Source organism: Rhinopithecus bieti, unplaced genomic scaffold, assembly GCF_001698545.2.
Source record: "Rhinopithecus bieti isolate Rb0 unplaced genomic scaffold, ASM169854v2 scaffold_3763, whole genome shotgun sequence".
Taxonomy (NCBI): domain Eukaryota; kingdom Metazoa; phylum Chordata; class Mammalia; order Primates; family Cercopithecidae; genus Rhinopithecus; species Rhinopithecus bieti.
In genome coordinates this window covers 1347394-1373916 of record NW_016804379.1, presented here as the reverse complement: position 1 = coordinate 1373916, position 26523 = coordinate 1347394, and the positions used below count along the sequence as shown (strand labels likewise).

The 26523-nt window shown below is 47.4% G+C and overlaps 1 protein-coding gene across 6 annotated transcripts in view; it reads left to right on the top strand.

The window, feature by feature from the left end:
• The window catches only part of RCSD1 (RCSD domain containing 1), a 75867-nt gene that overhangs the window by 37616 nt on the left and 11728 nt on the right, over positions 1-26523 (top strand). For 3 of the 6 annotated variants that reach the window (XM_017867597.1, XM_017867602.1, XM_017867600.1), the window contains 4 exons: positions 16203-16304; positions 17499-17588; positions 22093-22164; positions 26142-26345. In XM_017867597.1, the coding sequence (XP_017723086.1) occupies positions 16203-16304; positions 17499-17588; positions 22093-22164; positions 26142-26345 (468 nt within the window). Of the gene's footprint in view, positions 1-16202; positions 16305-17498; positions 17589-22092; positions 22165-23597; positions 23761-26141; positions 26346-26523 lie in introns of those variants that run through there. The other 3 variants (XM_017867598.1, XM_017867596.1, XM_017867601.1) reach the window with 2 other exon arrangements.

Below are 26523 nucleotides of genomic sequence, written 5' to 3'. Positions count from 1 at the left end.
TAGGGGATGGGGCCATGAATAACACATGGTCTCTGTGCTCAGTAATTACAGTAGAAAGAGAAAACATGAAAATGTGGGTATTTTAAAAGCTCTCAGGCCAGGTGCAGTGGCTTACGCCTGTAATCCCAACAATTTAGGAGGTCAAGGCGGGTAGATCACCTGAGGTCAGGAGTTCGAAACCAGCCTGGCCAACATAGCGAAACCCCGTCTCTATTAAAAATAAAAAAATTAGCTGAGTATGGTGGTGGGCACCTGTAATCTCAGCTACTCGGGAGGCTGAGGCAGGAGAATCACTTGAACCCGGCAGGCGGAGGTTGCAGTGAGCTGAGATCGCACCACTGCACTCAAGCCTGGGCACAGAGCAAGACTCCATCTCCAAAACAAAAGCAAAACTCTCTGAGTTCCAGCAACACCTTCTTTCAGTTCCTCAAACACATCCTGTCTCTCCTCCAGGAAGTTTTTGTGTAAACTCTACTTGGAATGCCCTTGGCTACCCCTGCCCACCCTCTGACTAACCCTTCTCACCCCTCAAACCTCACACTTTGCCTGGATCACTTCTACTGACCTCAGTTGAAATGTCACATCGTTGGGTCAGATTTTCTTGTCCCATGCTCTCCTAGAACCCTTTTCCTCTTCAGCATTTATCACCCTAATAAATAATAAGCTGGAGTTAAGATAATAATGGCTACGGAATATATGTCTCCCTTACTAAACTGTAACCTCCATTATGAAAGGACCCTTTTGATTTGGCTCATTCCTATACCCTGAGCACTCAGTGCAGGGCCTGGAATACAGAAATAATGAATGAATGAATATGTCCAAGATGTACTAAAAAAAAAAAAAAAAAAAAAAAAGAGGGAGCTGCCAATTCTGCCTGAATGGGGAAGGTGCATGGTGGGGAAGGGAAGCTTCACAGGGGTTTTCTGGAAGTGCCCAGGGTGAAACTGCGCTTGAAGGAAGCTCAGATGTCAGTTTTTCAGACTGTGCTCTCTGTATATCTAGGCACTCATAGATTCTTTCTAGAACTTTATGTAGTATTTTGCAAATGTAGTTAAACAGATTTGCGAATTCAATAATTTATAAAAACTTAAGCTTGTGTTCTTCTAATGTTCTTCTGAATCCAGTTATTTTTCTTCTGCCTCCAAATTAGACACTTCCCCCATGCATTAATTCCAAGTACAGTCAAAGATTAAGTAAGGAAATGAGGCACATGAAAAAATGTCTAACTTTCTTGCTAGTAATCTAATGACTGTGACATCTAAACACTGAAAACACCTTGATTTGTGGATAATAAGGCTATCTAGAATTTTCAAGGGATCATGGACAAATAACAATAGGCAATTTGATCAAGTGGCCATGTAAAACCATTGGTGCAGATGCAGACTGATTAAAGTGGAAAACATTTTTTTTTTTCCTAGCTTCCTGCTCTGCCATTGCCTTGATAATGTGAGCCAAGGCCCATTGGCCTCCACAGGACAAGCCCTAGGCTGTACTCTGGGCATGCTTGAACCTGCCTGACCTGTCACTTCAAGGCCAGCCCTGAGCCTCTGAGAATGGGCCTGGGAACCATGAGAAATTATGTCTATCTGCAGCAGGCAGGGCCTCCTTTGGTCTCCAGCATAGCCCTTGCCCCATCTGCTCTTTTCACTTTACATGGGCTACTAGGGAAAGTGGCTTCCTCTTTGGGTTTTGTTACATACTTTAACGAAGACTGTGAATGCAGATGGCCTGGCATGTACTAGGTGCTCAGGATGTTGCAGCTACTGAATTAGTATCATTGATTTCTTCTGCATGTGACTTGGATCCACAAGTCAAATGCAAAAATTTGTCTTGACTGATGGTCCTCTCCTGTCTCCCTCCAGTACCCCATCGTGAGGCTTGCAAGGGCAGGGACCAGAGGGCCCAGCACCACGTCCTGCTCATGCTCACTCCTGACTGCAAGGGAGGCAGGGTTGGGAGACGCTGTAACAGGATAGGCTACAGCTGACTGGGATGCAGATCGGGGGCCAGGTCCTTGGGAAATTTGTTCTAATCTTAGAAGGTATGCCTTGGCTTCCTGCTGCACCCTGAAGGACAAGTGTCCCAGACCTCAGGACACACACGCATACTCACACTGTCACTTGACTCCTGCCTGGGAGGCAGGAATGGCCCCTAGTGAAGGGTATTTATGTGGGCCTCCAGGTGGCTGTAACATACCCCAGGACTCCAGGCAACCCTGGAAAGGTGGCTCCCTGGAGCCCAACCGCCCTTCAGACTTAGAGGAGCTCTCTGTGAAGTCAATTTTATTATTGAACTAACCAACAGTAGAGAGTCAGAGTAGTGCATGACAGGGAGATTCTGAACTTACCTTAGAGAGTAACAAATCATACATTTACTTGCTGGCCTAGGTGAGTAAATCCATCTAAATAACCCATGCCAGCTATGAAGAGACATTTCTTTCCTGCTCTTCCCCTTTGTGGAAAAAAAGAAGAAGAAGAAGAAGAAGACACTCAAGCTGTTCAGAGGCTGCCAGACTGACATGGTTGAGTTTGATCGGCACCTCTGCCCCTGCATGCCTGCTGGTGGGAAAAGGAAGGAGAAGACAACAATGGTTGTGTGTAACCCCCTGAGGCATTGCTGCCTTCTGCCTCTTCATCCCAGCACCCACTCCATCTCCTTTGCAGCCTTCGCTCACCCTCCCTGTCTTCAGGCTCTGCCATCACCTTGTAATTTGAGCCAAGATTCACCCTTAGGTTTGTCTGACTCCACAAAACCCAAGCAGGTGCTTCAGGGTCTGCTCTGGGCCCTCCACTCTGGCAACTCACCCTGTCTGAGCACTCCTCCAGTCCTACTCCTTCCCTCAGCTCCCCCTCTCTGTAAATGACACTCATCTCCACTCAGAAGCCAGAGCCAGAAATCTGGGCATCATCTTGACTCCTCCCTGACCCCACCTGTCAGTCCCCAATTCTGGTCAGTCCTTCCTCCTAAATTGCTTTTGAGTTCTGTCAATAATCTCCCCTCCACTAACCATACCCCCATCCAGGCCATCATCCTCTCTAGTTTTAAAGACTCCTGAAATCAACAGAATATTGGCTCCAACCCTGTGGATCCAAGCCATCCTTAAGATCTCTATTTATTCTCAGATGGACTTACCTGCTCATGGTCACCCACTGGGCCCAGTTTTCTGCCTCTGCTGAATCTCTGTTCTCCATTCTCCTATAAGGAGGGAGCCTCATCTGCTCTGCTCTGCTCTGATGAATCCCTAGAGCCTGGCCTAGGGTCTGGCATGTTCTGGGCCTCATTAATATCTACTGAGTAGTTCATTCAATAAACTCCATATCTTGAAGCTATTCCTTTACTCCTCTAAATGTGGACTACGCTCTTGATTCTCACTCTACAGGTCTAAAAAGCACCCACAAATAAAAAGGCTGCTGTGCACACTTCAACTTTTACTGAAGGTCTGAAGATTGCAGGAAGAGGTCATCCTGACACCACACAGCTAACAATTCTAAATCAAGCATTTGAGATCCTAATCCTCACAGTCCTTTCAGCCATTCCATTGCCAGAGGTTCTTTCTTTCTTGCCACTTCACCCCAGAAGGGACCAGCCCTTATCCATTTCTCAGCTCTCCTTGCTCCTGCTCCCCTCCACACTCACTCTTTCCAAATGCAGCTCCCAGTTCCCTTGGCAGATCCAGACCCCACAAGAAGCTCAGTCCAATGAAAAGATCTTCTGCCACCTTCTGCAGGAGGTGGCATAGTTGCCAATTTGCTCATTTTTTACCTTCCATGACAGTGGCAGTGGCCTCTAGACTGGGCTCTCCACCCCTGAAGCCCACTCCTGACCCCCAGCCCACACATTTCTTACCCTGCAACCATAGGCATCTTGAAAAAATGAATCTGTGGTTTTGCCTTTTGCTTAGAACCCTCCAGTGACCTCAGATGGCCCTTAGGCCAGAGTCCCAACTTAGGCAGCCTTTCATGCTCTGGCCTCATCTTGCACGCATGCCTACATGACAGAACTTGTCATTCCCTGAGGCTTCCCCGGCCTTGAACTCTTCACCTGTGCAGCTCCCTCGTGAGAATGAATGACCAACCCTACTTGCTCTTCAGGCTTGGCCAGTTTGTTACTTCCTCCTGGAAGTCTTAGCTAGCTCTCTCCACTGGCATGTGAGCTCCAGTGATAAGCAGTGACTTTCTCTTCTTCGCCACTATGTTCTCAGAACTCAGAACACATCGTGCGTGCTTGCAAATACTTGACCCACTGACCGTATTAGTTTCCTACAGCTGCTGTAACAAATGTCCATCAACTTAGTGGCTTGCACTGTATGAGCTTTTTATCTTAGAGTTCTGGAAATCAAAAGCTCAAGATGGACTACAATCAAGTTTTTAGCAGGGCTGCATTTCTTCTGAAGGGTCTAGGGAAGAAACTATTTTCTTGCCTTTTTCAGCTTCTAGAGGTTGCCTATCTTTGCTGGTTTGTGGCTCCTTCCTCCATCTTCAAAGGCAGCAATGGTGGGTAGAGTCTTTCTTGCCTCCCATCACTCTGGCTCTCACTCTCCTGCCATCCTCTTCCACTTTTAAGGGCCCTTGTGATAATATGGGACCCACCAAGTAATCCAGTCAGCTGATTGGCAGCCTTAATTCCATCTGTAACCTTAATTCCTCATTGCCATTTAATCTAACATATTCACAGGTTCCAGGGATTAGGATATGGACACCTTTGAGGGCCGTTATTCTGCTACCATACTGACTGACTGACCTTATCATACTTTACGTACTTGCTTTATTGTCCCTGTTCCACAGTAGGCCATAAACTCCAGAGATGTAGACCGTACTCATCCTGTGTATGTCTCATCCAGGGTGCTTTCATTCATTGTGTCTTTAGAGCCGTACTCATCCTGTGTATGTCTCATCCAGGGTGCTTTCATTCATTGTGTCTTTAGAGCCTCACAACTATCCCATGATAGTTGGGGTAGGTAAGGCAGGTGTTATGATCCCATAATGATCCCATAACAGATGAGGAGGTTGACACTGCAAGAGCTCATGTGATCTGACACTCAGGAAAGAGACAGATCCAAGATGATGCTCAGGACTAACCTTGCATTCTTACCAGCAAGCCTCTGAGAGCTCCCTGCATTAGGCAATGGGAGAGCATATGAAAGATAGCAATAAGCATAATTGTAAGAAGAAGAGAAGAAGGAGAAGAAAAAGAGGAGGAAGAGGACATGACAAATTCCCTTTTAATAGCACTGCCTTAAAAGAGTCACAGCAGATTCCCTCCATTTGCCCAAGGTTTTCAGAATGGATTGAAACATAGATTGATACCTATCTGCTTCCAGGTAATCCTTCTAAATAGCAAATAATATAACTTTCCTCATCATCCCGGCTTAAGAAATGAAGTCCACATGTTGTAGCACAACCTCAGTATAACTGCTTTCACCAAGCATTTCCCATGTGCTTAGCGGGCACTTGAGGTATGAGCCAGCACCGAGGAAGCTCACGGTGAGTGGTGGCTATGATGGCTGCTATCATCTTAGATACTCCTCATCACCACACAGTGACACAGGGATTGGCTGCTATCATCTTAGATACTCCTCATCACCACACAGTGACACAGGGATTGCCCACCTGATTTTACAGATGTTGAAACTGAGACTCAAGAAATCAAGTGACTTGCCCAAGGTCACCTAGATAGCTAATAAGTTCTGGAGCCTGAATTATAACTTGTATATGTTTTACTCTGGACAAGCCACGTCTTTCAATTTCTCTACCTTTCTTTTTGCTTAGACCATAGCGAACTAAAGTTTCCCATAAACACCATGCTTTTCCATGCTTTTGACACTTTGCATGTACCAGCCAGCCGCTGTGCCTACAACATGCCTTCCTCCTTCTCCCCTCATGCCCACCTTCTCTCCTGGCAAGCTGTTATTTGTCCTTCAAGACTCTGCGCAAGCATCATTTCCTCTGTGAAGTGTTCCCTGATTCACCTAAGCAGGTTAAGTACCCCTTCTCCTGAGCTTCCATTGCAGTGTTATGCATGTCCCAATTGCAGCAATGGCCTGTTTTCATTCTGATAGTTTTATTACAAGTCTGCCTTTAACTAGAGTAGAAGCTCATTGAGCTCTAGGACCATGAAACTTCATCTTTATATCCCCACATCTGACCAGTGTCGGGCCCATTAGGTGTTCAATAAATATTCACTGAATGAATGAATAAGTGAACAGCCATGGACTGAGTGCCCCCTCAAGCCAGACCCTTCACAGGTACTCGACATGAAACTCACTTGTCTTCCTCACAGACATATAAGCCCTCCCAGTGGAGGGTTGGAAGAGACTTCTCAGATGTGTCTGCAGCTGCAAGGCATGCTGGGAGCAGGGAAGGGCTGAGCCTGGGGGTGGAAGGTGCTGAGCACGAGGGAAGGGAAGTCACGAACATGGAAGCAAAGCCAATTTCCCTCCATTGGCCCCTCCTACCCACAATCCAGCAGACTGGCTGTAAGAACTTGACAATTTTTATAATAACAGTTTTATTGAGATATAATTTACATATAAGTCACCTATTTAAAGTGTACAATGAAACACTTTTTGGTATATTCACAGACTGTGCAACCACCACCACAGTCAATTTTAGAACATTTTCATCACTGAGAAAGAAGAAAGCCTGTAGGCTTTAGTTATCACCCCACCTTCTGTCTTCCCATCTCCTCCAGGCAACTATTAATCTACTTTCTTTCTCTCTGGATTTGCCTATTCTGGACGTTTCATAACAATGGAATCACATAATATGTGGTCTTTTGTGATGGGCTTCTTTCATTTAGCATAATGTTTTTAAGGTTCATCACATTTACTATATATTAGAGCTTCATTTATATTTATAGGTGAAAAATATTCCACTGTGTGGCTGTGTCACATTTTGTTTCTCCATTTGTCAGTGAGTGGACATTGTATTTAGTCTGTTCTCACACTGCTAATAAAGACATATCCAGCCAGGCACGGTGGCTCACACCTGTAATCCCAGTACTTTGGCAGGCTGAGGTGAGTGAACCTCACAAGGTCAGGAGATCAAAACCATCCTGGCTAACCAGTGAAACCCCATCTCTACTAAAAATACAGAAAATTAGCTGGGCATGGTGGCATGTGCCTGTGGTCTGAGCTGCTTGGGAGACTGAGGCAGGACAGCCACTTGAACCCGGGAGATGGAGGTTGCTGTGAGCCGAGATCGCACCACTACACTCCAGCCTGGGTGACAGAGTGAGACTCCAATCCCCCCAAAAAAAGGCATATCCAAGACTGGGTAATTTATAAAGGAAAGAGGTTTAATGGACTCACAGTTCCACATGACTGGGGAGGCCTCACAAGCATGGTGGAAGGCAAAAGAGAAGCAAAGACACGGCCTACACAGCAGCAGGCAAGAGAGATTTTGCAGGGGAACTCCCCTTTATAAAACCATTAGATCTCGTGAGACTTGTTCACTGTCATGAGAACAGCATGGGAAAGACCTGCTTCCGTAATTCAATTACCTCCCACCTGGTCCCTCCCATTAAACATAGGAATTAGGAGAGCTAGAATTCAAGATGAGATTTGGGCGGGTACACAGCCAAACCATGTCAGACATGGACTTGATATTTTGGTTCAGCTGTTTGACTTGACCCAGGGCTCTGGACAGCTGGGATGTGTGAGTATTCAAAACCCTTGTCAAGACCCTAAAAGCCATAAAGTGAAACTTAGCTGTATTTATTTTTCAATTGCTAGATATCATGCACATCCATCTCTCAGGGATGATATGAGCTCAGGGATGGGGTGAGAGTGTCTGTTAAGCTCCTGCCTTAGTAATAAAAGAGCCCACCAAGATGGCTGAGTCCAGATGGTCCATTCTTGAGCAAAGAATGGCTGCAAGCAGCAGGGAGCACATCTTAGCCAGCTGGGGCTCTGTCTGGGACTTCTATATCCAAGAGGGAATGGAAGGACAGGAGAAGATTAGACATCCAGGATGCAAGCCTAGACATACCTCAGAGTATTCAGGAATGCTGCTAGCCCCATAGCCAACATCCAGTAATAGCTAACAATTATCAAACACTTCCTACATGCCAGGCCCTGTTCTAAGCATTTCACATACAAAAACTCATTAAATCCTTCCAATGAGCCTGTAACATAGCTACTATCACCATCATTCCGTTTTACAGATAGGCAGTCTGAGGCACGGACAAATTAAGTAACTTGTCCAAGGCCATAGAACTAGTAAATGTAGAGCTGGGATTTGAACGCAGGCAGTCTGGCTCAAAGCCTCACCTCTGTGCTACTCCCTTCATAGAGCAGTTCACAGCATAGTGCACCCTCCAGGGCAGACAGTGCATCAGCCTCCTTCCTGCCATTCATGGAAGAAGGGCGGTGCCACTGCCAGAAAACAAGATGAGTGTTTGCATATTGGGTTGGACCAAAGGATGATGGATGTTAATGGCCTCATTTACAAGCAAGGAAATTGAGACTCAGAGAGGTTCACACCCAACATATATCAGAAGTGAGACTGAAATCCAGATCTGACTCTGAATTTGTTGTTCTCTGTGCTTTCCCAACCCCACCAGACTCAAAATTATTTCTTTTCTTTTTTTTTTTTTTTTTTTTTTTTTTTTGAGACGGAGTCTTGCTCTGCCGCCCAGGCTGGAGTGCAGTGGCCGGCTCTCAGCTCACTGCAAGCTCCGCCTCCCGGGTTCACGCCATTCTCCTGTCTCAGCCTCCCGAGTAGCTGGGACTACAGGCGCCCGCCTTGTCGCCCGGCTGGTTTTTTGTATTTTTTAGTAGAGACGGGGTTTCACCGTATTAGCCAGGATGGTCTCGATCTCCTGACCTCGTGATCCGCCCGTCTCGGCCTCCCAAAGTGCTGGGATTACAGGCTTGAGCCACCGCGCCCGGCCTTTCTTTTCTTTCTTTATGCTTGTACAACTGTTAACACATTTTAGAGACAAATTTCCCACCATCATCTCCCATATTACACTGATAAAATACTGTCACTGCAATGGCATTCTTGATGAACATCTCCCTCCCCTCTGTGGTTCCCTGCTGGCACCTGGGAATTTGCCCAGACATTAGCCATCACTACTAAACCCACAGACCCCCACCTGGAGGACCCAGGCACCAGCAGCTGTGAACTACGCTGATTTTAAAACCACTGAAGCAGCCAGGACTGTTCCCTACAGTGTGAGGATGACTAAACCCTATCTGGACTATTGGGTGACAATGCCAAGTCCTGGGAGCAAATGGGAAGCCCTGGAGGTTCCAAACAGGGACACACTCCCGGGGTCAGTGCCTGTGTGTGGGTCCTTTGTGTGAGTGGAGCACCTCAGGTGGGATTTTCCCTGGGAGCCAGTTGCAGAGGCCAAGGACCTGCCATTTTCAGATCCTTAAAGTCTACAAGTGGTTAGGTAGGGGACATCTGGGACTTTTTTGGTTTGGTGTGAAATATCTGATTACATGTATTTGTTGATATACACTTGTTTCAATTCCTCTACGTTATCTATTTCTTGCCGTTCTTTACCTCTCTGTATTCTCCCCACCCCTGAAAAAGTCTGTTCACTCCTTGAGGGCCATCATGGTTACCCCAATGCATTCTACAGTGTCTACAGATGCTCAGGAAGGGATGATTAAATGACCCAACAATATGGATGGGGCACGCAACATTCACGAGTGACATTCAGGATTTCTTACCCTCTATCACCTTAGCCAAAGAAATCTTCTGGCCCTAACCCATGTAAACCAAAAGTATCTGAGATAGGTCTTTATTTAGAAAGTTTATTTTGCCAAAGTTAAGGATGTACTCCCAGGAGGCAGGTCTGTGCCTTTCTCCAAAGATGATATTGAGGGCTTTAATATTTAAAGGGGAAAGGATGAACATTGGGGAAAGAGGAAGAAATTTTAAAAAGGTGTGAGCAGATAAGAGATAAATGGTTACATTCTTTTCAGACTTTGATCAGCCTTTCACCAGATACACAATTTACATGTGAGAGATGAGTAGAGGAAACAGTCCACCTATTGCCTCCATAGCTCAGTGAATCTGCATTTTTACATCAGAGGAAGCAATCAGATATGAATTTGTCTCAGGTGAGCAGGAGAGGGACTTAGAGTTCTGTCCTTTGTCCCACACCTGGGAAGATAAGCTATTAATTTACATTATCAGGGTAAAATTCAACAAAACTGTTTTAGGGTAAATACCTTGGGGCCACAAGGAATTTTCTAGTGGGAAAATTATGAGGGGGATATGTGGCTTTTTAATCTTTGTCTATCTTATTCAGGAATAAAGTGGGAGGCAGATTTGCCTGATGCATTTCACAGCTTGACTTTTCCCTTTGGCTTAGTGATTTTGGGGTCTGAGGTTTATTTTCCTTTCAAGCCCATCCCATCTGCATTCTACACCAAAATGCCCTCCAGGCTCCCACTGGAATAACAGGACCAGTCCCCTCACTTTAAGAATGAAAGGCAGATTAGGGTGACTAAGGAGACAACCCAGACCTCAGTCTTTGGGCCTCTTCTCTTCCCTATTCTCCATTTCCTCTGACTTTATGCAGTCCTGTAACATCAACTACCATCTCTAGCTAGTGACTCTCCAAGTTTGGTTTCTGGCCTGAAACACTTCTCTGAACTCCAGACTTGGGTATATATTCAACCTCCTGCACTGCATCTCCACTTAGATGTCTAATAGAATGTCAGACTTTCAGGACCAAGAAAGAACTATTCATTGCCCACCTAGCCCCACCCACTCCTCTCTCCCCAACATGGCTTTCCAACCCAGAAGCAAATACCCCATGCATCCTGTTATCCAAGTCAAACCCTCAGGAGTCATCCATGATTCTTCTCTTTCCCTTGCTCACACCCGTGCATTGGTAATTCCTGGCAGCCTGACCTTCAAATCCCATCCCCCTGCACAAGCCCGGTTCATTCCCGCACCCACTCTCAGGTGGACTGCCGCCAGCACCTGCCTCTGCTCACCCGCTTCCACTCCTGTCCCTCCTGCACAGACAGCCCCTTGATGTGTGATTCAGGTCACATCCCTCCTTGAAACCCTCCAAATGACATCCCGCTGGCTCAAGATAAAACACAAACTGCGTGCTCTGGTCCATGAGGCCCAATGTAGCCGGCCTCATACCACCTCTCGCATCTTCCCGCCCCCTCTTTTCCCTGCCACCCTTCTCTTTTCTCTGCCCCTCAACCTTTGTTTCTGTCTGTGCTTCTGCTCAGAACAATTTTCCTTTTCTCTTTTCCCCAACTGGGATTCAATTCATGTGCTCTCTCTTCAGAGATGTCTTCCCACATTCCCATAAAATAAGTGCCCTGTTTTACTTTCTTCACAGAATATAACAAAGTATCTTATGGTTTCACTGTGTGCCTGTTTACTGCTGAAGTAGCAACTTCTGAAGGGCAAGGATTGTCTTGTTCACTGATGTATCTCAGGGTTGACCAGTAAATGTCTATTAACAAGAGACTGAGTAAGTTAACTCTACCAGTAAAGGTACAGAGTTAGTACAGCATGTTGGTGTGGAAAGAGCTAGAACTTTGGAATCCAGAAAATTCTCATGCCTGCACTTACTGACTTGAATAGTAAGTTACTTAGCAACTCTGGGCCCCAGTTTCCTCTTTTAAAGAGGTAAGAATTATAGAAAATATATCGAAGGCTGTAAGGACAGTGCCTCTCACATAGGAGGTACTCTGATAGACAAGTAGGTCAAATGGACCTACCTGGTTCCCAGTCCAGAACGTTTTCCCTCCTCCTAGGATGGTAATGGTCAAACACTAGGATAAATTGAAGAACTAGGGATAAGTAAGGACATAAAGGAAGATTCTAGAGTCATTGCAGTATTTCAGAGAGACTCTATGGTGGTCTTCTTGAAGTGATGGTTTAAGCATGGTCACACTGGAAGGGGTGATCCCCTTCAGTTCTGGAGGAGTGAAGAAGCAAACATACCTCAGACCTTTGAGGCTCTGGGCACTGGCCTATTTCTGGTGAGAGAGAGAAACTTCCTTTTAGCTAAGAGCATAGTTCTTCCAGCCCCACGCTGGACTCTCTCACTGCATCTTCTCTTAAACTGTAGATGATGAGGCCTTCCCTGGTGCCTTGTTTCCCTAAACCATAGCCCAAAGGCTGGGAGATACTGAGACCTTGGACCAGCGTAGAGGGTGGAGAGACAGGGCAGAGCCTGGGAAGCAGGTAGAGCCTAGTCTGGCCTGTACATAAAGGTCTCATTATGTGGATGGTCAGCAGTATCCTAATTGTGTTTACACAACATGGCAACAGCAGAGGGGAAGTTCCATGCTGTCCAGACAAAGGGGCTCCTCAGTTCTCAGAAGAAAGTCCCATAGAAATAGAAAGTAAACACCAGAGGTGATTTTTCTCCTGGCCTTGGCAAAGTCAGACCAGACAGTAACCAAAGGCATGGTTTCCGAGTTACCTGGCATGGCCCAGCTGGAAGGTAGCAGGGAGGGCTTCGTAAGCAAGGCCTGGGCCCAGGAAGATGGAGTGCAGGCCTGCGATCTGTAAAGACAAGTGTGAGCTAAAGCAGGGCCCACAGGGAGATGAGTACAGAAAACAGATCTAAGACATGGAAAATGGCCCAAGAAGAAAGGACAAGCTAAAGTCAAGGCAGTGACCAAGACCTAGAGGGTAGGTGCTGGCAGGGGAGGGACTTACATCTGGGTATGGTCAGCAGGGGTGAGTTGAGGGTGTCAGTGACTCTGGCAGCAGGTACCCAGGTCCTGACACCAACAGACCAGGTCAGATGGAATGAGGAGGAAGAAACCAACCTTAGATGAGCACTTTTTTTTTTTTTTTTTTTTTGAGGCAGAGTCTCTGTTGCCCAGGCGGGAGTGCAGTAGTGCAGTGATGTGAGCATGATTTACTGCAGCCTTGACTACCTGGGCCCAAGCCATCCTCTCTCCTCAGCCTCCTGAGTAGCTGGGACCATAGGCACAAGCCACCACACTAGGCTAATATTATATACAGATGGGGTATCTCTTTATTGCCCAGGCTGGTCTCGAACTCCTGAGCTCGAGAGATCCTCCTGCCTCGGACTCCCAAAATGCTGGGATTCCAGGCATAAGCTACTGTGCCCAGCCAAGCACATGCTATGTTTCAGGCTCTGTGCTAAGTGCTTTATGGACATCACAGGAACAGAGAAAGAACTTTTAATCCAGAGAGGCTAAGGGTGTCTCAGGAAAGTCTGGGAATAGGTAGAGAAACTGAGTTCTCAGACCTAACAGTCAAGGTGAGGGTATGGCCTTAGCAAGACTGCCGTGAAGAGCTCCTGGCCCATGGCTGCGGTCGTGTGGCGCTGAGCACACTGCAATGGGGTTAGCAGCTGTACCTGCCAGAATTGCAAGGCAGAAATCCAGGCCCAGCATCAGACAGGCTGAGCCGCCAGCCCTGATTCATCCCGAAGACCACGCTTCTTCCCCTGCACCTATACAACTCAGAGGCTAATAATAATGTTGAGATTTGTATAGCACTTTACAGTTGCCAAAGCACTTTCACAAACGATGCTACTTAACCGATGTCCATTACTGGAGTCTCAGGAGTTGGAGTCAGATGTTTCACAGATTATCCTGTTTGGTCTGTCCTGTGTGACTCTGGCTGTCACTTGCCTTCTCTGGGTTTAATGTGCCCAGAGGGCAGACGGTAATAATCAGTCAGTCTTCCACAAAAGAGGATGGGAAGTGTCTGGAGAGGGGCTGAGGGTGAGAGGATCTGCCAAGCTTTAACAAGCTCTGGAGTCCTTAGTCTAAAGAAAACCCATTCACTAGGCTCCAGGAAAACAAACTCAGAGGTATTAGAATCTTTCCTTCAACCCAACTTTTAAGCCCTAAATGCTTCCAGAAGCCTCAGAGTTCTCTTACTTCTGAGCCCCTTGCCAAGGCCAGTTTGAGACAGGGAAGTAAGGGAGGAGCTTTTGATTCCTATACAGCTCTATTTTTAACTGGAATTTATCTTCCTGCTCCACCAGTGATTGGCGCCTTTAAAGCTGAGGTAAAGCGCACTGTCAGCAGGACCCAAGCGTAAATAGCAGGGGACAGAGAGACTGATCTGTGATGTGGGCAGGAAGTTAGACAGATGGACAAACCAATCAGCCAGTGTCTTTGCCAAGAACAGCTCAATTAATCACACACTGTCCCCAAGCCTCTCTTCGTTGTTCCATTCTCTGACCTCCTTATGTGGCAAGTGTGAGGGTAAAACGGGTCAGGTCTAGGAGCCCTCCCCAGTGGGGAACTCATCAGGGTGGGGCCTTGCACTCCCCGGTTTTCCCCCAGCATCATGGGGAAATCTGGCATCTTGAATAGAGGTGATTCCTTTTATATCTTTATGTGAAATCAGCATTTGGTGTTTAGACTAGGATGGAGATGAGCTTGAATTAGAGCAACCCACAGTAAAGGGGTACCTGTCTTTTCCTCCAGAACAGCCGTTCACAGATTGGAAAGTCCATGGCCCCAGCAGTTCCTTCAAATCCCTAAACGAAGCCTTTTTTTTTTTTTTTTTTTTTTTTTGAGACGGAGTCTCACTCTGTTGCCCAGTCTGGAGTGCAGTGGCACCATCTCGGCTCACTGGGAACCTCCGCCTCCCAGGTTCAAGTGATTCTCCTGCCTCAGCCTCCCGAGTAGCTGAGATTACAGGCACACACCACCACACCCAGCTAATTTTGTATTTTTAGTAGAGATGGGATTTCACCATGTTGGCCAGACTGGTCTCGAACTCCTGACCTCAAGTGATCCACCTGCCTCAGCCTCTCAACGTGCTGGGATTACAGGCGTGAGCCACTGTGCCCGGCCTGTCAAAGCCTTCTTCTCAAAGCTTTACCCCATTAACTTGACTTCCCTGCTGGAAGTGGGTGGGAGGTGAGGAGATCTGCCCCTCCTTTGCTCCAAGGGGACAGCATCTTAGAATGACTAAAGTTATTTACTTTGAAGGGAGCACCCAAATAAGAAAGCTCAGAGATACCACTTTTAGCACAAAAGGAGGGCCAAGGAAGTGTGTGTGTGTATGTGTGTTTGTGTGTGTACAAGCGAGTAAGCTTGCTGCTGGAGGGAAGCATCCCTTGTTTTTGTAGACCACAAGAGCCAGGGAAAGGCAGAGATGGATTTTCTCAGACAAACTACTGCCCAAATCCTCCCATTTTCAGACTAGAAGTGAGAAGAGGAAGTGACGGGGGAGTTCGAAGTCTGTGTAAGAAATGCTGCCATCGTGGTGACAAAAGACAAAAACCTAATGTCTCTGGGACTGGACATGTAAAAAATCTGATTAAAACTAAGTGGTTATGTAGGCCTCCTATAACAAGGCAGAAATGAACCGGCCATTTCCAGCGTCACCGACTTACTGTGTGTCTTGGTGACAAACGGTACATGAGAATAAATGGTGTCCTGGGGTGCATCTTGGCCTCTTCAGGGATCCTGGAGGCACCTCAACGGAGGGACAGCCACGGTAAACTGATGACCCCACTGGAGGCAAGACTCATCGCCAGTAACAATAACAACCACCCTTCCAAAGCACTTGCGACGTGCCAGGCCTTGTCCCAGCACTCTGGGTATATAGCAAATCATTTAATCCACAAAACAACTGATGAGGGATGCGCTACAACCATCCTTGTCAAGGCACAGAAAGGTTAAACCATTTGCCCCAGGTCCCTAAGCTGGTAAGAGATGGAGCAAGTCAGTACCTGAATCCGGGCAGTCTGGCTCCCATCCACAGTGCTATCTGCTCTCATGCCACTAATTTATTAATTCCACAAATATTTACTGAACACTTCTTTACCCATGGCACTCAACTAGGGAACACAAGACACATATATATGGGTTTCAAGTTCAGTAAAGGGCATTTGCTCACCCTCGTTCAGGAGGTAAGGAGACTCGTACACTGTCGCAGACATTGTCCTTTGCCGGTGGGGTCTTTGAGGAATGAGAAAATTGGACCTGTACTGCCTCTAAGCTCCCTGGGCACCCCTCCAGGACAGAACCAGGTTTTGTTTGTCTCCAGGTCCCCAAAGCCACACCCAGGGCTAAGAGCGTTGTAGATGTTCACCAAATGTGGTTGACCAAATTTTTTAAGTCCTTGAATGCAGGAGCCAGTTGGATAATGCTGTTAAAATACCTCATTGTCACAGCATTCCTGCTTGTGGCCACAAAACAAGTGCCTTGCATGGCATCTGGTACCCATTTGCTGACGAACTGTTGCTTCTCCTCGATTTGCCAGGAACGACCGGCAGAGACCAATGCCAATGTGGACAATTCAGCGTCCCCCTCGGTGGCCCAGCTGGCCGGGCGGTTTAGGGAGCAGGCGGCTGCAGCCAAGGAGGTGAGTCAGGCGGCTTCAGAGCAGCCTCTTCGGCAGAGGGCAGGAGGAAGGGGAAACCTGGTCAGGCCCAGCAGAGAGGGAGGGAGGAGGCTTGGGAGTTACCAAATTAGGAAGAGAAGCCAGGGGCTGGAGGGGTTTCTCTGAATGTGAAGAATGTGTCACGGCTGCTGTGCCTGGGCAGAATCTGTCCCCACCAGGGTGAGGCTTGCACTCTGGCCAGGAGGGATGAGACACAGGGCAGAGATGGGCATCCATATCCATTTCCATCTTGATCATCCACCTATACAGACTTAGATCCCACACAGCTGTGCCAGGCCTGGACTGGGGTCAGAACAAAGAAGTTCCTACAGCCAGCTCCTGCCCCATAGCCAGAGCAAGGCAAGGCTGGGGCAGACTCCAAACTGAGAATTGAGAAAGAAGAGAGGACTTGGAGGAAAGCACATTCAGATGGGAAACCAGGGATCAGGAAGGAAGAGCGTCCAGTGACCAGTAGAAGAAAGTGTGACAAGGGAGGGTCTTAACTTTGGAGAGATTTGAGCTAGATTTTCTTGAGTCATGCAGTGTGAGAAGCTCATTAGAAGTGAGAATGACAGGGCCAGGCATGGTGGCTCACCCCTGTAATTTCAGCACTTTGGGGGGCCAAGGCGGGCGGATCACTTAAGGTTGGGAGTTCGCAACCAGCCTGACCAACACGGAGAAACCTCGTCTGGGATTACAGGCTTGAGCCACCGCGCCCGGCCTTTGCCTTGCATTTTTAAGTGCACTATTTTGGGGTTTTGTTTTCCCATCTGAAAAATCAGGTTCATAATTTCTAGACAGTATAGGCATGTCATAAAGGATAAAGAAGATAGCATTGATCTCAGGTGCTGGCACTGTCTGAAAACTGAGTGTGACTCAGGTCAGTGAATCTCAAGTAAAAGAGGACGTTCTAGCAGGAAAGGAAATGGAGCCGAGAGGATGAAAGTCAAAATGGGTAGATGGTAAACAGAATTAATTTAAATAGTAAGCGGGCTATCCCAAAGACACGCAGTTCCCTTCCTCCATTCTTAAATATTCCTACACTTCCCCAACATCCTAACATTCCTAAATTCCTAAACCTTCCAGAAACCAGTTTCCACTTCCTTGCTCTTCCTCCCTGTTACCTGATCAGTGCTCTCTTCTTCTCTGTGTGTCTGTCTGTCGCCCTCCCTCCAGACACCAGCCAGTAAACCAACCCGAAGGAAACCGCCCTGTTCCCTCCCCCTGTTTCCCCCCAAGGTAGAGCTGGGCCAGAATGGTGAGGAGGTAAGTGCTGCTGTTGGGGCTCAGACGACACTGTGAAGGGTTCTATCCCCTTCTTGGAGGAGGGGGCACCAAACTCATACTTTAAAGCTCAGACTCTATGCAGGGAATGTCTCCATTTCAGAGTGAATCTCCTCTTTTTTTTTGTTTTTTTTTTGAAGACAAGAGTCCGCTCTGTCACCCAGGCTTGGTGCAGAGGGGCCGATCTCAGCCACTGCAAGCTCGCGCCTCCCGGGGTTTACGCGCATTCTCCTGCCTTCAGCCTCCAAGTAGGTGGGATACAGCCGCCCACCACCCTCGCCCGGCTTAGTTTTTGTTTTTTTTTAGTAGGAGCACGGGGTTTCATCCTTGTGGTTCGCCAAGGATGGTCTCGATCTCCTGACTCGGGATCCGCCCGGTCTCGGCTCCCAGAAAGTGCTGGGATTACATTGCGCTTGATGCCACCGTGCCCGGCCTGAATCTCCTCTTAAATGTTTCCTGAATCCTTTACTTTGGAGACTAGGTTCCTCCCTGCTCCTTTTTACTGAGGCTCCTTTATGATCTGTCAAGGATAGGAACACTATTTTCCAAGCCTGAGAATTTTAGCAAAGAGAATGGGTCATATATTATTAACAGACCCAATTCAGGAGCCAGAAACGTTCTGTTTTATTCCCAGGTCTGACTTAGATGATCTTGGAATAAGGTGTGGAGAAGGGACCTGGAAAGGGGGCTACAATTACGTGGGGCAGGACGGAAGCGTGAGAAAACCCCGTGGTTCTGCAACATCCTTGTAAAGCCTGGCTATTGTTCAAGATCACTGGAAGAAAACCAGAGCACACAGGAGGCCTCGTTGCTCTCAGATATAAATAGCCAATGTTACCAACATAATAAAGGCTCTGGTATCATAGATCATAGCCAGTAATAGGTTCTTAGCCTGCATATTCTACTATCTTTATTTATCTAATTGTAGCTGCAGGAGTGTCTTCTCCACACCTTATGCCAGCAACCCATGAACCTTCACTGTGGTCATGGTCTGTGCCAGAAATGGATTTGCATGTTCTGTCATCTCACCTGGGAGGCCAACCCCAAAATAAAGCAAGCAAGCCAAGGCAATTTCATCCCCGAATCCCAACCTCTTTCAACGACCTCTTTATTCTCTCCTTCTTTTGGGGGGACCAGCACCCTGACAATAGCCATTAGGTACCCCTATGTGAACTTGGGCAAGCATCTTAATGCCTACATTTTCTCATCTATAAAGTGAAACAGCTGAAGTAGATCAATGGTTTTCAAGCCTTTTTGTCAACCTAAGGCTTACAAGCAGAAGCCCACGAGATAAAGCAGAAACTCATCGCTGGCCCAGGCCAAGTGAGATGGGGGAGGGGAGGCCTGGAGGCCCAAATGCTCTCAGAATACTCTCTCCCCACTGAACAAGGGTCTTATTCTAGGATGAGAACCCCAAGGAGCACAGTTTAAAAACATTGAGGTTTTCCTTGGGTCTCCTCAAGTGCCAACAATATGATTCTGTGGCTTTATGGGGTCATCAGCCAATGCTGTAACCAAACACATACCAACAACTTCTCTTTCCAGAGGATCAGCTTCTCCTTGTAACCCTCATCCTCTGGGCTCGGTGTCTCTGCTGCTGTGCAATGGGCTGAGGCTATGGTCACTCAGAGCTTAATGTGAGGCTGCCCCCTGATAGCCCGGGCTTGGCCCAGGAGAAGTCACCGCACCATACCGAATCTGTTTTCTTATTTGTGAAATGAGGGCAAAAACACTAACCAGCTAGATCAGGAAGGCTGGCTAGGGAAGTTTTATCCCCTGGAGTAAAAGCAGAGGGAGTTAGGCTAGAGATTGGGTTAAATAGCTCCATCCTGGCAGCTCTGTGGAAATGCATTCGCAGGTTTCACCCCATGGGGCACATCACCCAGAAGTTAAATGGCTTATAATAACCAAGGGCTGGATAAGTCCAAGGGTGGATTTTAGAAAGTCCTGCCTGGAATGACAAGCTGCTCGCACATTGAAAGCACACTACCTCCAGGGATCAATGACTTTTTGTGGCCTTCAAATTCACCTAGAAATAAAATGAGCAGCCAGCTTTGTCTTGCAGGGCTAATTGGAGGCTGCCATCCACAATTTCTCCTTCCAGACTTCTGTAGCTCAACCTGCAGAGGTCCTAATGCTGGAAACCTTGGGGGCCTGCAGGGAGGGCCCCGGTCAGGCTGCTCATCGGTTCCCAATGCACAGTGCCAGAAATTTCATCCCTGCCCTGCTATGCTTGCTCAGGTCTGAGACAGTGGGATCAGCCCCCTGACAGCACCTGCTGACTGCAGGACCCCTCCTGATGGCAGGGTGACCAAGAGTTACCCCTCTCTAGAAGAACCAGCCAAAAGGGTGTTTAATGCAGCCACAGATCCTGCCTCCTCTACTCAGGAAAGGCTGAAAAGCATTCCCATCTGAAAATTAGTCCGTAGTTTCTAGACGTGGTAAGAATGTCATGTAAATACATCTATATATATACATATATAGGGATGGAAAGATGGTTTTTCTCGACCAATTACTAGTCTCAACCACTTGCCTGAAGCCCCTTGTTAAACCGTAAAGGAAATGATGCCACCTGCTGTCATTTCTAGGAACTGCACTAGAGGTTATTTTGGATTCTTTCTGCTTTGCAATTCAAATCAATAGGGTTTTACGGAGCATCAGCTGGGTCCCCAGTACTATACTGTGGTTAAGGGGCAGAGTCCACTGAATTTCCACAGATTTCAGAAGACAGTGGTCAGCTGGGGAAGAGAAGAACTCATAGTATTAGGTGAAGTGAGCTTTATCAGCAAAATTGTTGCTACAGTTTCTAAAAGTTTCTCTGAAAACCCGAGCCCATCTGAAATTTCCCTGTAAAGCACAGAAACTAAGGACACTTCCACTGGAGCTGGAAGCTCTTTATACTCGTCCTAGATAAAAAGCTCCTTGAAAGACTGCTATAGGAAAATACCCGACATTGAAGACACATGGAGGCAGAGGCAGCGGGAGTCCTTAGGATCATTTATTCCTGCCCAGCTGCATCTTGGTAGAGGAGGCTGAAGCCAGGGGCATTGTCTGGCTCCTGCCAAAATTAGAATTAGAAGGAGTGGGGATCCTGTGAGTACAGCCCATGCTCTCCCTTGGTGTTGGGCTGTAAAAAGATCACGAGCAGTTCAGTTGAGTGAGCCTCCCTCCTTCCATCCCTAAAATACAATCATCTCACATCATAAATATCTCAGAATCTTTCTAAGAGATCAGCGTAGTTCTTCTTCTTATGGTTCAGGTAAATTAGTACATGGGGTCAAGGAGCAGGTCATACACATTGGTCTCCAAACTATCGGGAGATCCTTTCTTTACCTTGGCCTCTGTCCAACCACATGGAAGTCATCCACTTCCTTTTCTTCATCATCATCCTATCACTGTCACCATTCCCACATATTTGTGGGGATTTTACGCAAAACACAGAGTCAATATTTTTACGTGATATAGATCCCAAAGGCAGACAAGATTCCTGGCATACATTCATCACAAAAATATCTACAACTAACAGAGAATACGTATGATTATGTAGCACATGCATTAGCCACGGACTGCTCCTGTGGCCGAGACTGAATCATGCTCATCTTTCTATGACCCACACAATGTCTGGAACGCAGTAAATGTTTACTTGATTAAAAAGAATATTCAGGCTGGGCACGGTGGCTCACGCCTATAATCCCAGCACTTTGGGATGCCGGGATGGGTGGATCACCTGAGGTCAGGAGTTCGAAAGCAGCCTGGCCAACATGGTGGAACCCTGTCTCTACTAAAAATACAAGAACTAGCTGGGCATGGTGGTGCATGCCTGTAATTCCAGCTACTTGGGAGGCAGAGACAGGAGAATTGCTTGAACCCAGGAGGTGGAGGTTGCAGTGAGCCAAGATTGCGCCACTGCACGCCAGCTTGGGCAACAAGCAGGACTCCGTCTCAAAAAAGAAAAAAAGAAGAAAAAAAAGAATATTCAACATTTTGGAAAATCATAATTTATAAATCATGCCATCGGTGGGATTTTCCAAAATATCACTGGGTCCAGGGAGGAATTCCAGTCATACCTCTGTCATCCTGGTCTAGTTTCTTATTGTGTGTGTGACAAACAAGATGGTCATTTTTGCCCTTTATCTTTGAAATTCCCCAAATTGTTGATTCACAGTGTTGAAGATCTTGCTCAGACATAGTTTTCCCTCATAACGACAATGAAGCCACTCTTCCTGGGAGAGACCTTCTGTATTGAGGACGTCGGTGCTGACTTCTCTGATCTGATTGGAAGATCTTGCTGTGGTGGGATGAGGGAGGGAGGGAGGGGGAAAGTCCACGTCACCCAGGCCCTGATGAGGTATGTGGGCTACTGAACTAATGAAAAAGTGGCAACACCAGCTTCTCTTCTCCTTCTGCCTGTGGCTTTTGGGTTCCAACCAGAACCCCACTTTCCTCACCTTACTTATCTGGTTGTTTTGGTTGATTTGCCCCATAGAAATCACCACCCAATGCGAGCCACCCTCCTAAATTCAAGGTCAAGAGCTCGCCTCTGATTGAGAAGCTTCAGGTAAGTACAAAATTCATTGTCCATTGCTACCTTTTATCTAATTACACTTCTTATCCAAAATTTGCATGACTTTGAGGCTCATCGGGTAGCCCATGGGTCACCTGGATAATTGGCCCCAATAATGAGCCAGTAATCAAATTGCAGTAAACAATGAGGATCTCACAGCCCTGCCTGAGGGAAAAGAATTAACATAAGGACCACATCAAGCATAAACACATGTATTTGACATTTAGTGGTGGGGGTTGATGGATAACGGGATGCCTCAAGAGTCTTTATGCGACTGGGCTCACGCCTATAATCCCAGCTCTTTGGGAGGCTGAGGCTGGAGGATCACTTGAGCCCAGGAGTTCAAGACCAGCCAGGGCAACATAGTGGGACACCATCTCTACAAAATATTTTAAAATTAGCCAGGCATGGTGATGTGCATCTGTAGTCTCAGCTACTCTGAGGGCCAAGGTGGGAGGATCACTTGGGCCCAGGAGGTTGAGGCTGCATTGAACGGAGGTCGCTTCACTACACTCCAGCCTAAGTGACAGAGCAAGCTCCTATCTCCAAAAAAGAAAAGAAAAAAAAAAAAAAAGTCTTATGGGAAAGGACACCATAGTTGCAAGAAACATTCCCGAAATAGCCAAGCCCTCTCTCCCAAGGCCTGAATGCAGCCACAAACCATTTCAGCCCTGCGTAGGGCTGGTGTTCAGCTGCTGCACACTGCACCAATATGGACAAATTTGTTGTTTGGGAAGTATCCTGTCCAACCTCTCCACCAGTAATCCTGTGTGCCCAGAGCCCTTGCCCACCATGCCCAGGGCTGGTTGGCTCCCTGGGACTGTAATTAAGCAGAAGACACTGGCCCTGAGCTCATAGTCTTGTAGAGACAGAGCTTTCACAGGTGATACAATAAAAGGAGCTAATGCCAGAGATGTCCACTGCGGGTCACTGCCCAGCTCCTGCTGCTCGAGACCAGGGTTTCTCAGCCTTGGTATTACTCGAGCTGGATAGTGTTGTTGCAGGGGCTGTCCTGTGCACTGCAAGATGTTTAGCAGCATCCCTGGTCCTACCCACTGATGCCAGTAGCACTCTCCAACAAGTTGTGATAATGAAAAATGTCTCTAGACATTGTCAAATGTCCCCTGGGGGCAAAATCGTCTCCCACCCCAGACCCCAGGTGAGACCCACCATTCTAGAATTTCAGAGCAAGAAGAGAGTGGAGTGGGCCAGAGTAATTAATGAATGTCTTATGAAACACCTATGTCCTGAGCCCGTCCTTAAGGGATGGGTGGCAGAAAAGGAGGGAGGAAGATGTTCCCCGTGGAGGAATGGCAGAAGCTAAAGTGCAGAGGAGAGGTAGGTATGTTATGTCCAGGCGGGGGCTGTAGGAGAGGCTCCTGTTTTCACTCCATCCTCTTTCCAACCACCCAGGAGAAGGAACAAGGCTCTTGTGCACCGTAGCCTCCCATCCAAGCTCACCTAAAAGCACTGGCTCACCAACTTCATTCTGAAGGCATCAAAGGTGTCAAGATGAATAGCCATAGCCTCTGTAGTTTCCAGCCATGGAAGAGCCTAGAGATTTGGATCCCAGCCTGATTGGGGGTTAAGGCAAGCATCTCTGGTTTCTGGCCATGAGCCTACCCTGTGGAGGGTGGGGAGGGCTCTGCAGTGTCTACCTGAAATTTAATTCAAGCTGAGAAGCCCTCCACCCGGCTGCAGGAATAGGGTGGTGCTACCTGTCACTCTGGGAGGCTGCAGGCTCCTAAATATGTAACAGGGATCTCTCAGAAGGGATCCCAGAACTCCAGCACTCCTCCTAGCATCCAGCTGAGGGATGCAGCCCCAGACTCCTACCTCTGGCTCCCTGCAGCCCACCCTAGCCCTCATTCAAGTGCCAGAAACCAGTTACCAAATGTTCTGTACTCTGTAGTTTTGGACCCATTCCTTTTTCCAGGCATTAGTGAGTCTTTTGGGGAAACACAACAACTTGAGAATGTGGTTTGGATGTCTAGTTGTTCAGTCTCATTAAGATTGTCAGCAACAGAACGACAACTTAGCCAAATCCCACAGGAACCTTACTTTCTTGGGAATATGTGGGAGAAAGAGCTGAGAAATGCATCACCAGCTAGATTTTCTTCTAACTATTCTACTGAATGAATTGTGAACTAGGGGTTTTCTTTTTTAGGATAGTCCAAAATTCACAATTCAACTTTTCTGCTGACTATCAACATCCATTATTTGCAAGCAGTCTTACAGAGGGAATTTCTCTGCTTGAAATTTAGAGAAGGGCATTTCCTTTAAGGTCCAGTGAACCCCCTCTGCCATGAAGCCTTCTCAGTCATGCCAGCACATCAACCTGCACAGCAACTATGCTGCAAATCCTTCCCTGGGTACTCCCCATATACTGCTTTTTTTTTTTTTTTTTTCCTTGCTTTGCTTTGTTGCCCTGGATGGACTCAAACTCTCAGACTCCTGGGCTTAAGCAATCCTCCCACCTCAGCCTCCTGTGTAGCAGGAATTACAGGCACACACCACTGCACCCAGCTTCATATGCTGCTTTTTGACATGGTTTGGGCTCGTATGCTATTTAACTTTCGTATTTTATATCTTGAACTCTTACCATGACTCAGTCTTGTCTGTATGATACCTTCTTTCTTAAGATCACAATGAAAACACTAACAGCCTTCTAAACGTGTGCAATGCTTTCAAGTCTGCAAGTTCTAAAGTATACATAGGAGGTCTCCAGGACAGCAGAGTCTGGCTGGTGGGAGGTAGGAAGGTGGCCAACGGGAGCCGGGAGGGAGAGGGTGTGAGTGCGGGGCAGGAAAGAGTACACAGGGACCAGATAGAAAAGACTTTGGAAGTCAGGACAAGAGGTTTGGACAGACAAAGAATCTGAGATTCGGAAAGGCTGTTGGACTTGTTGAAGGCCTGAAGGTCACACTGCTACTAAGTGAAAGATCCAGTATTTAAAGTCAGATCTGTCGGTGTGGAAAACCCATGTACTTCCCATTGCACCGTCTGCCTCTCACACTCCGTCCCTTCTCTGTGAGGTCTCAGAGTGGCTCTGTCTCCTGGTTCAGCACTGTCACAGGGTCTGCGGGATGCAGCTCTGTGGTGATTTAGGAATGTCGAGGGCAGGAGAAGCGCCCCTAGATGGCCTTAAAGAGGATTGGACACTCATGCACGTTCCCCCAGTGGACACCTTCGGGCATCTGGGACCATCTGCCTCCTCCCCAACCAAACTCAAGACTCCCTGAGGCTCTTGTTACCTTTGGGTGACTCTCCCATTTGGCCGCCTTTCATTTTGATCGGGTCACACCTTTACCTTGATACCCCAAGTGGTGGTTCATACTATGGTGTGTCCTGCTGCCTTCTTCCTGGAAGAGCTCAGCGGCCTGCTGTGTTCACCACTCTGCCGTCTGTTAAGAAGGAACCTGATACCCAGAGGCTGAGGAAGAATCAGACCCGGTGTGAATCTCAGAGCAGATCCCTTAGCCACTTTCTTGATTGTGCAATGAGAACACAGCTGAACGTGTGGGGTTGCTGTGGAGGACATGGCTACCTGTGCCTGGCAATAGTAGGCATCCAGTGGGAGTGAGTACTATTGACTCTGATGAGAAAGGCGATCACAGAGCCTGACTTCCTGTGAGATCCTGGCACCATAGGTGCTCCTGGCAGCTGCTGCTTCGCCACTTTGTTGATAAGCTGGGCTTGTTCCGGGACATTTTTGTTGGATCCTCATCAGTGCTGGCTGAGCATTTTGGAATGCAGCCTGTGGCAAGCCAGGTAGCGGAAGGAGGATAGAGTAGGCAATGCTTCCAAGAGCAGGCCATGATGGGACAGTGGATAATGGATTGGGAATTAGCATGAAAAGCCTGGTGTTACCTAGTCTCAACCAGGCCTGAGGCCAGGTAAGCAATAAGCTAAAGTAGAGGCTCTCATCTTCTCCCCAGTCCTATTTGAAATTTTTCATCTTTCCTTGACAGGCCAATTTGACCTTTGACCCAGCTGCTCTGCTGCCTGGGGCCTCACCCAAGAGTCCCGGACTCAAGGCCATGGTGTCGCCGTTTCACAGCCCACCTTCTACCCCTAGTAGTCCTGGTGTGCGATCTCGGCCCAGCGAGGCAGAGGAGGTGCCTGTCAGCTTCGACCAGCCCCCTGAAGGCAGTCATCTGCCCTGTTACAACAAGGTAAATTCTAGCTCCAGATTATGGCGGTGTGTCTGTGGAAATGTGGACTCTGACACCCCTGAATTTTTTCTACCCTGTTGTCCTGGAGAAAGGAGGAAATGTTTGGAGTTATTCTCAGAGCTGCGTTTTAACCCAAGTGAAATTTCTCTTCTTCTTTTTTTTTTTTTTTTTTTTTTTT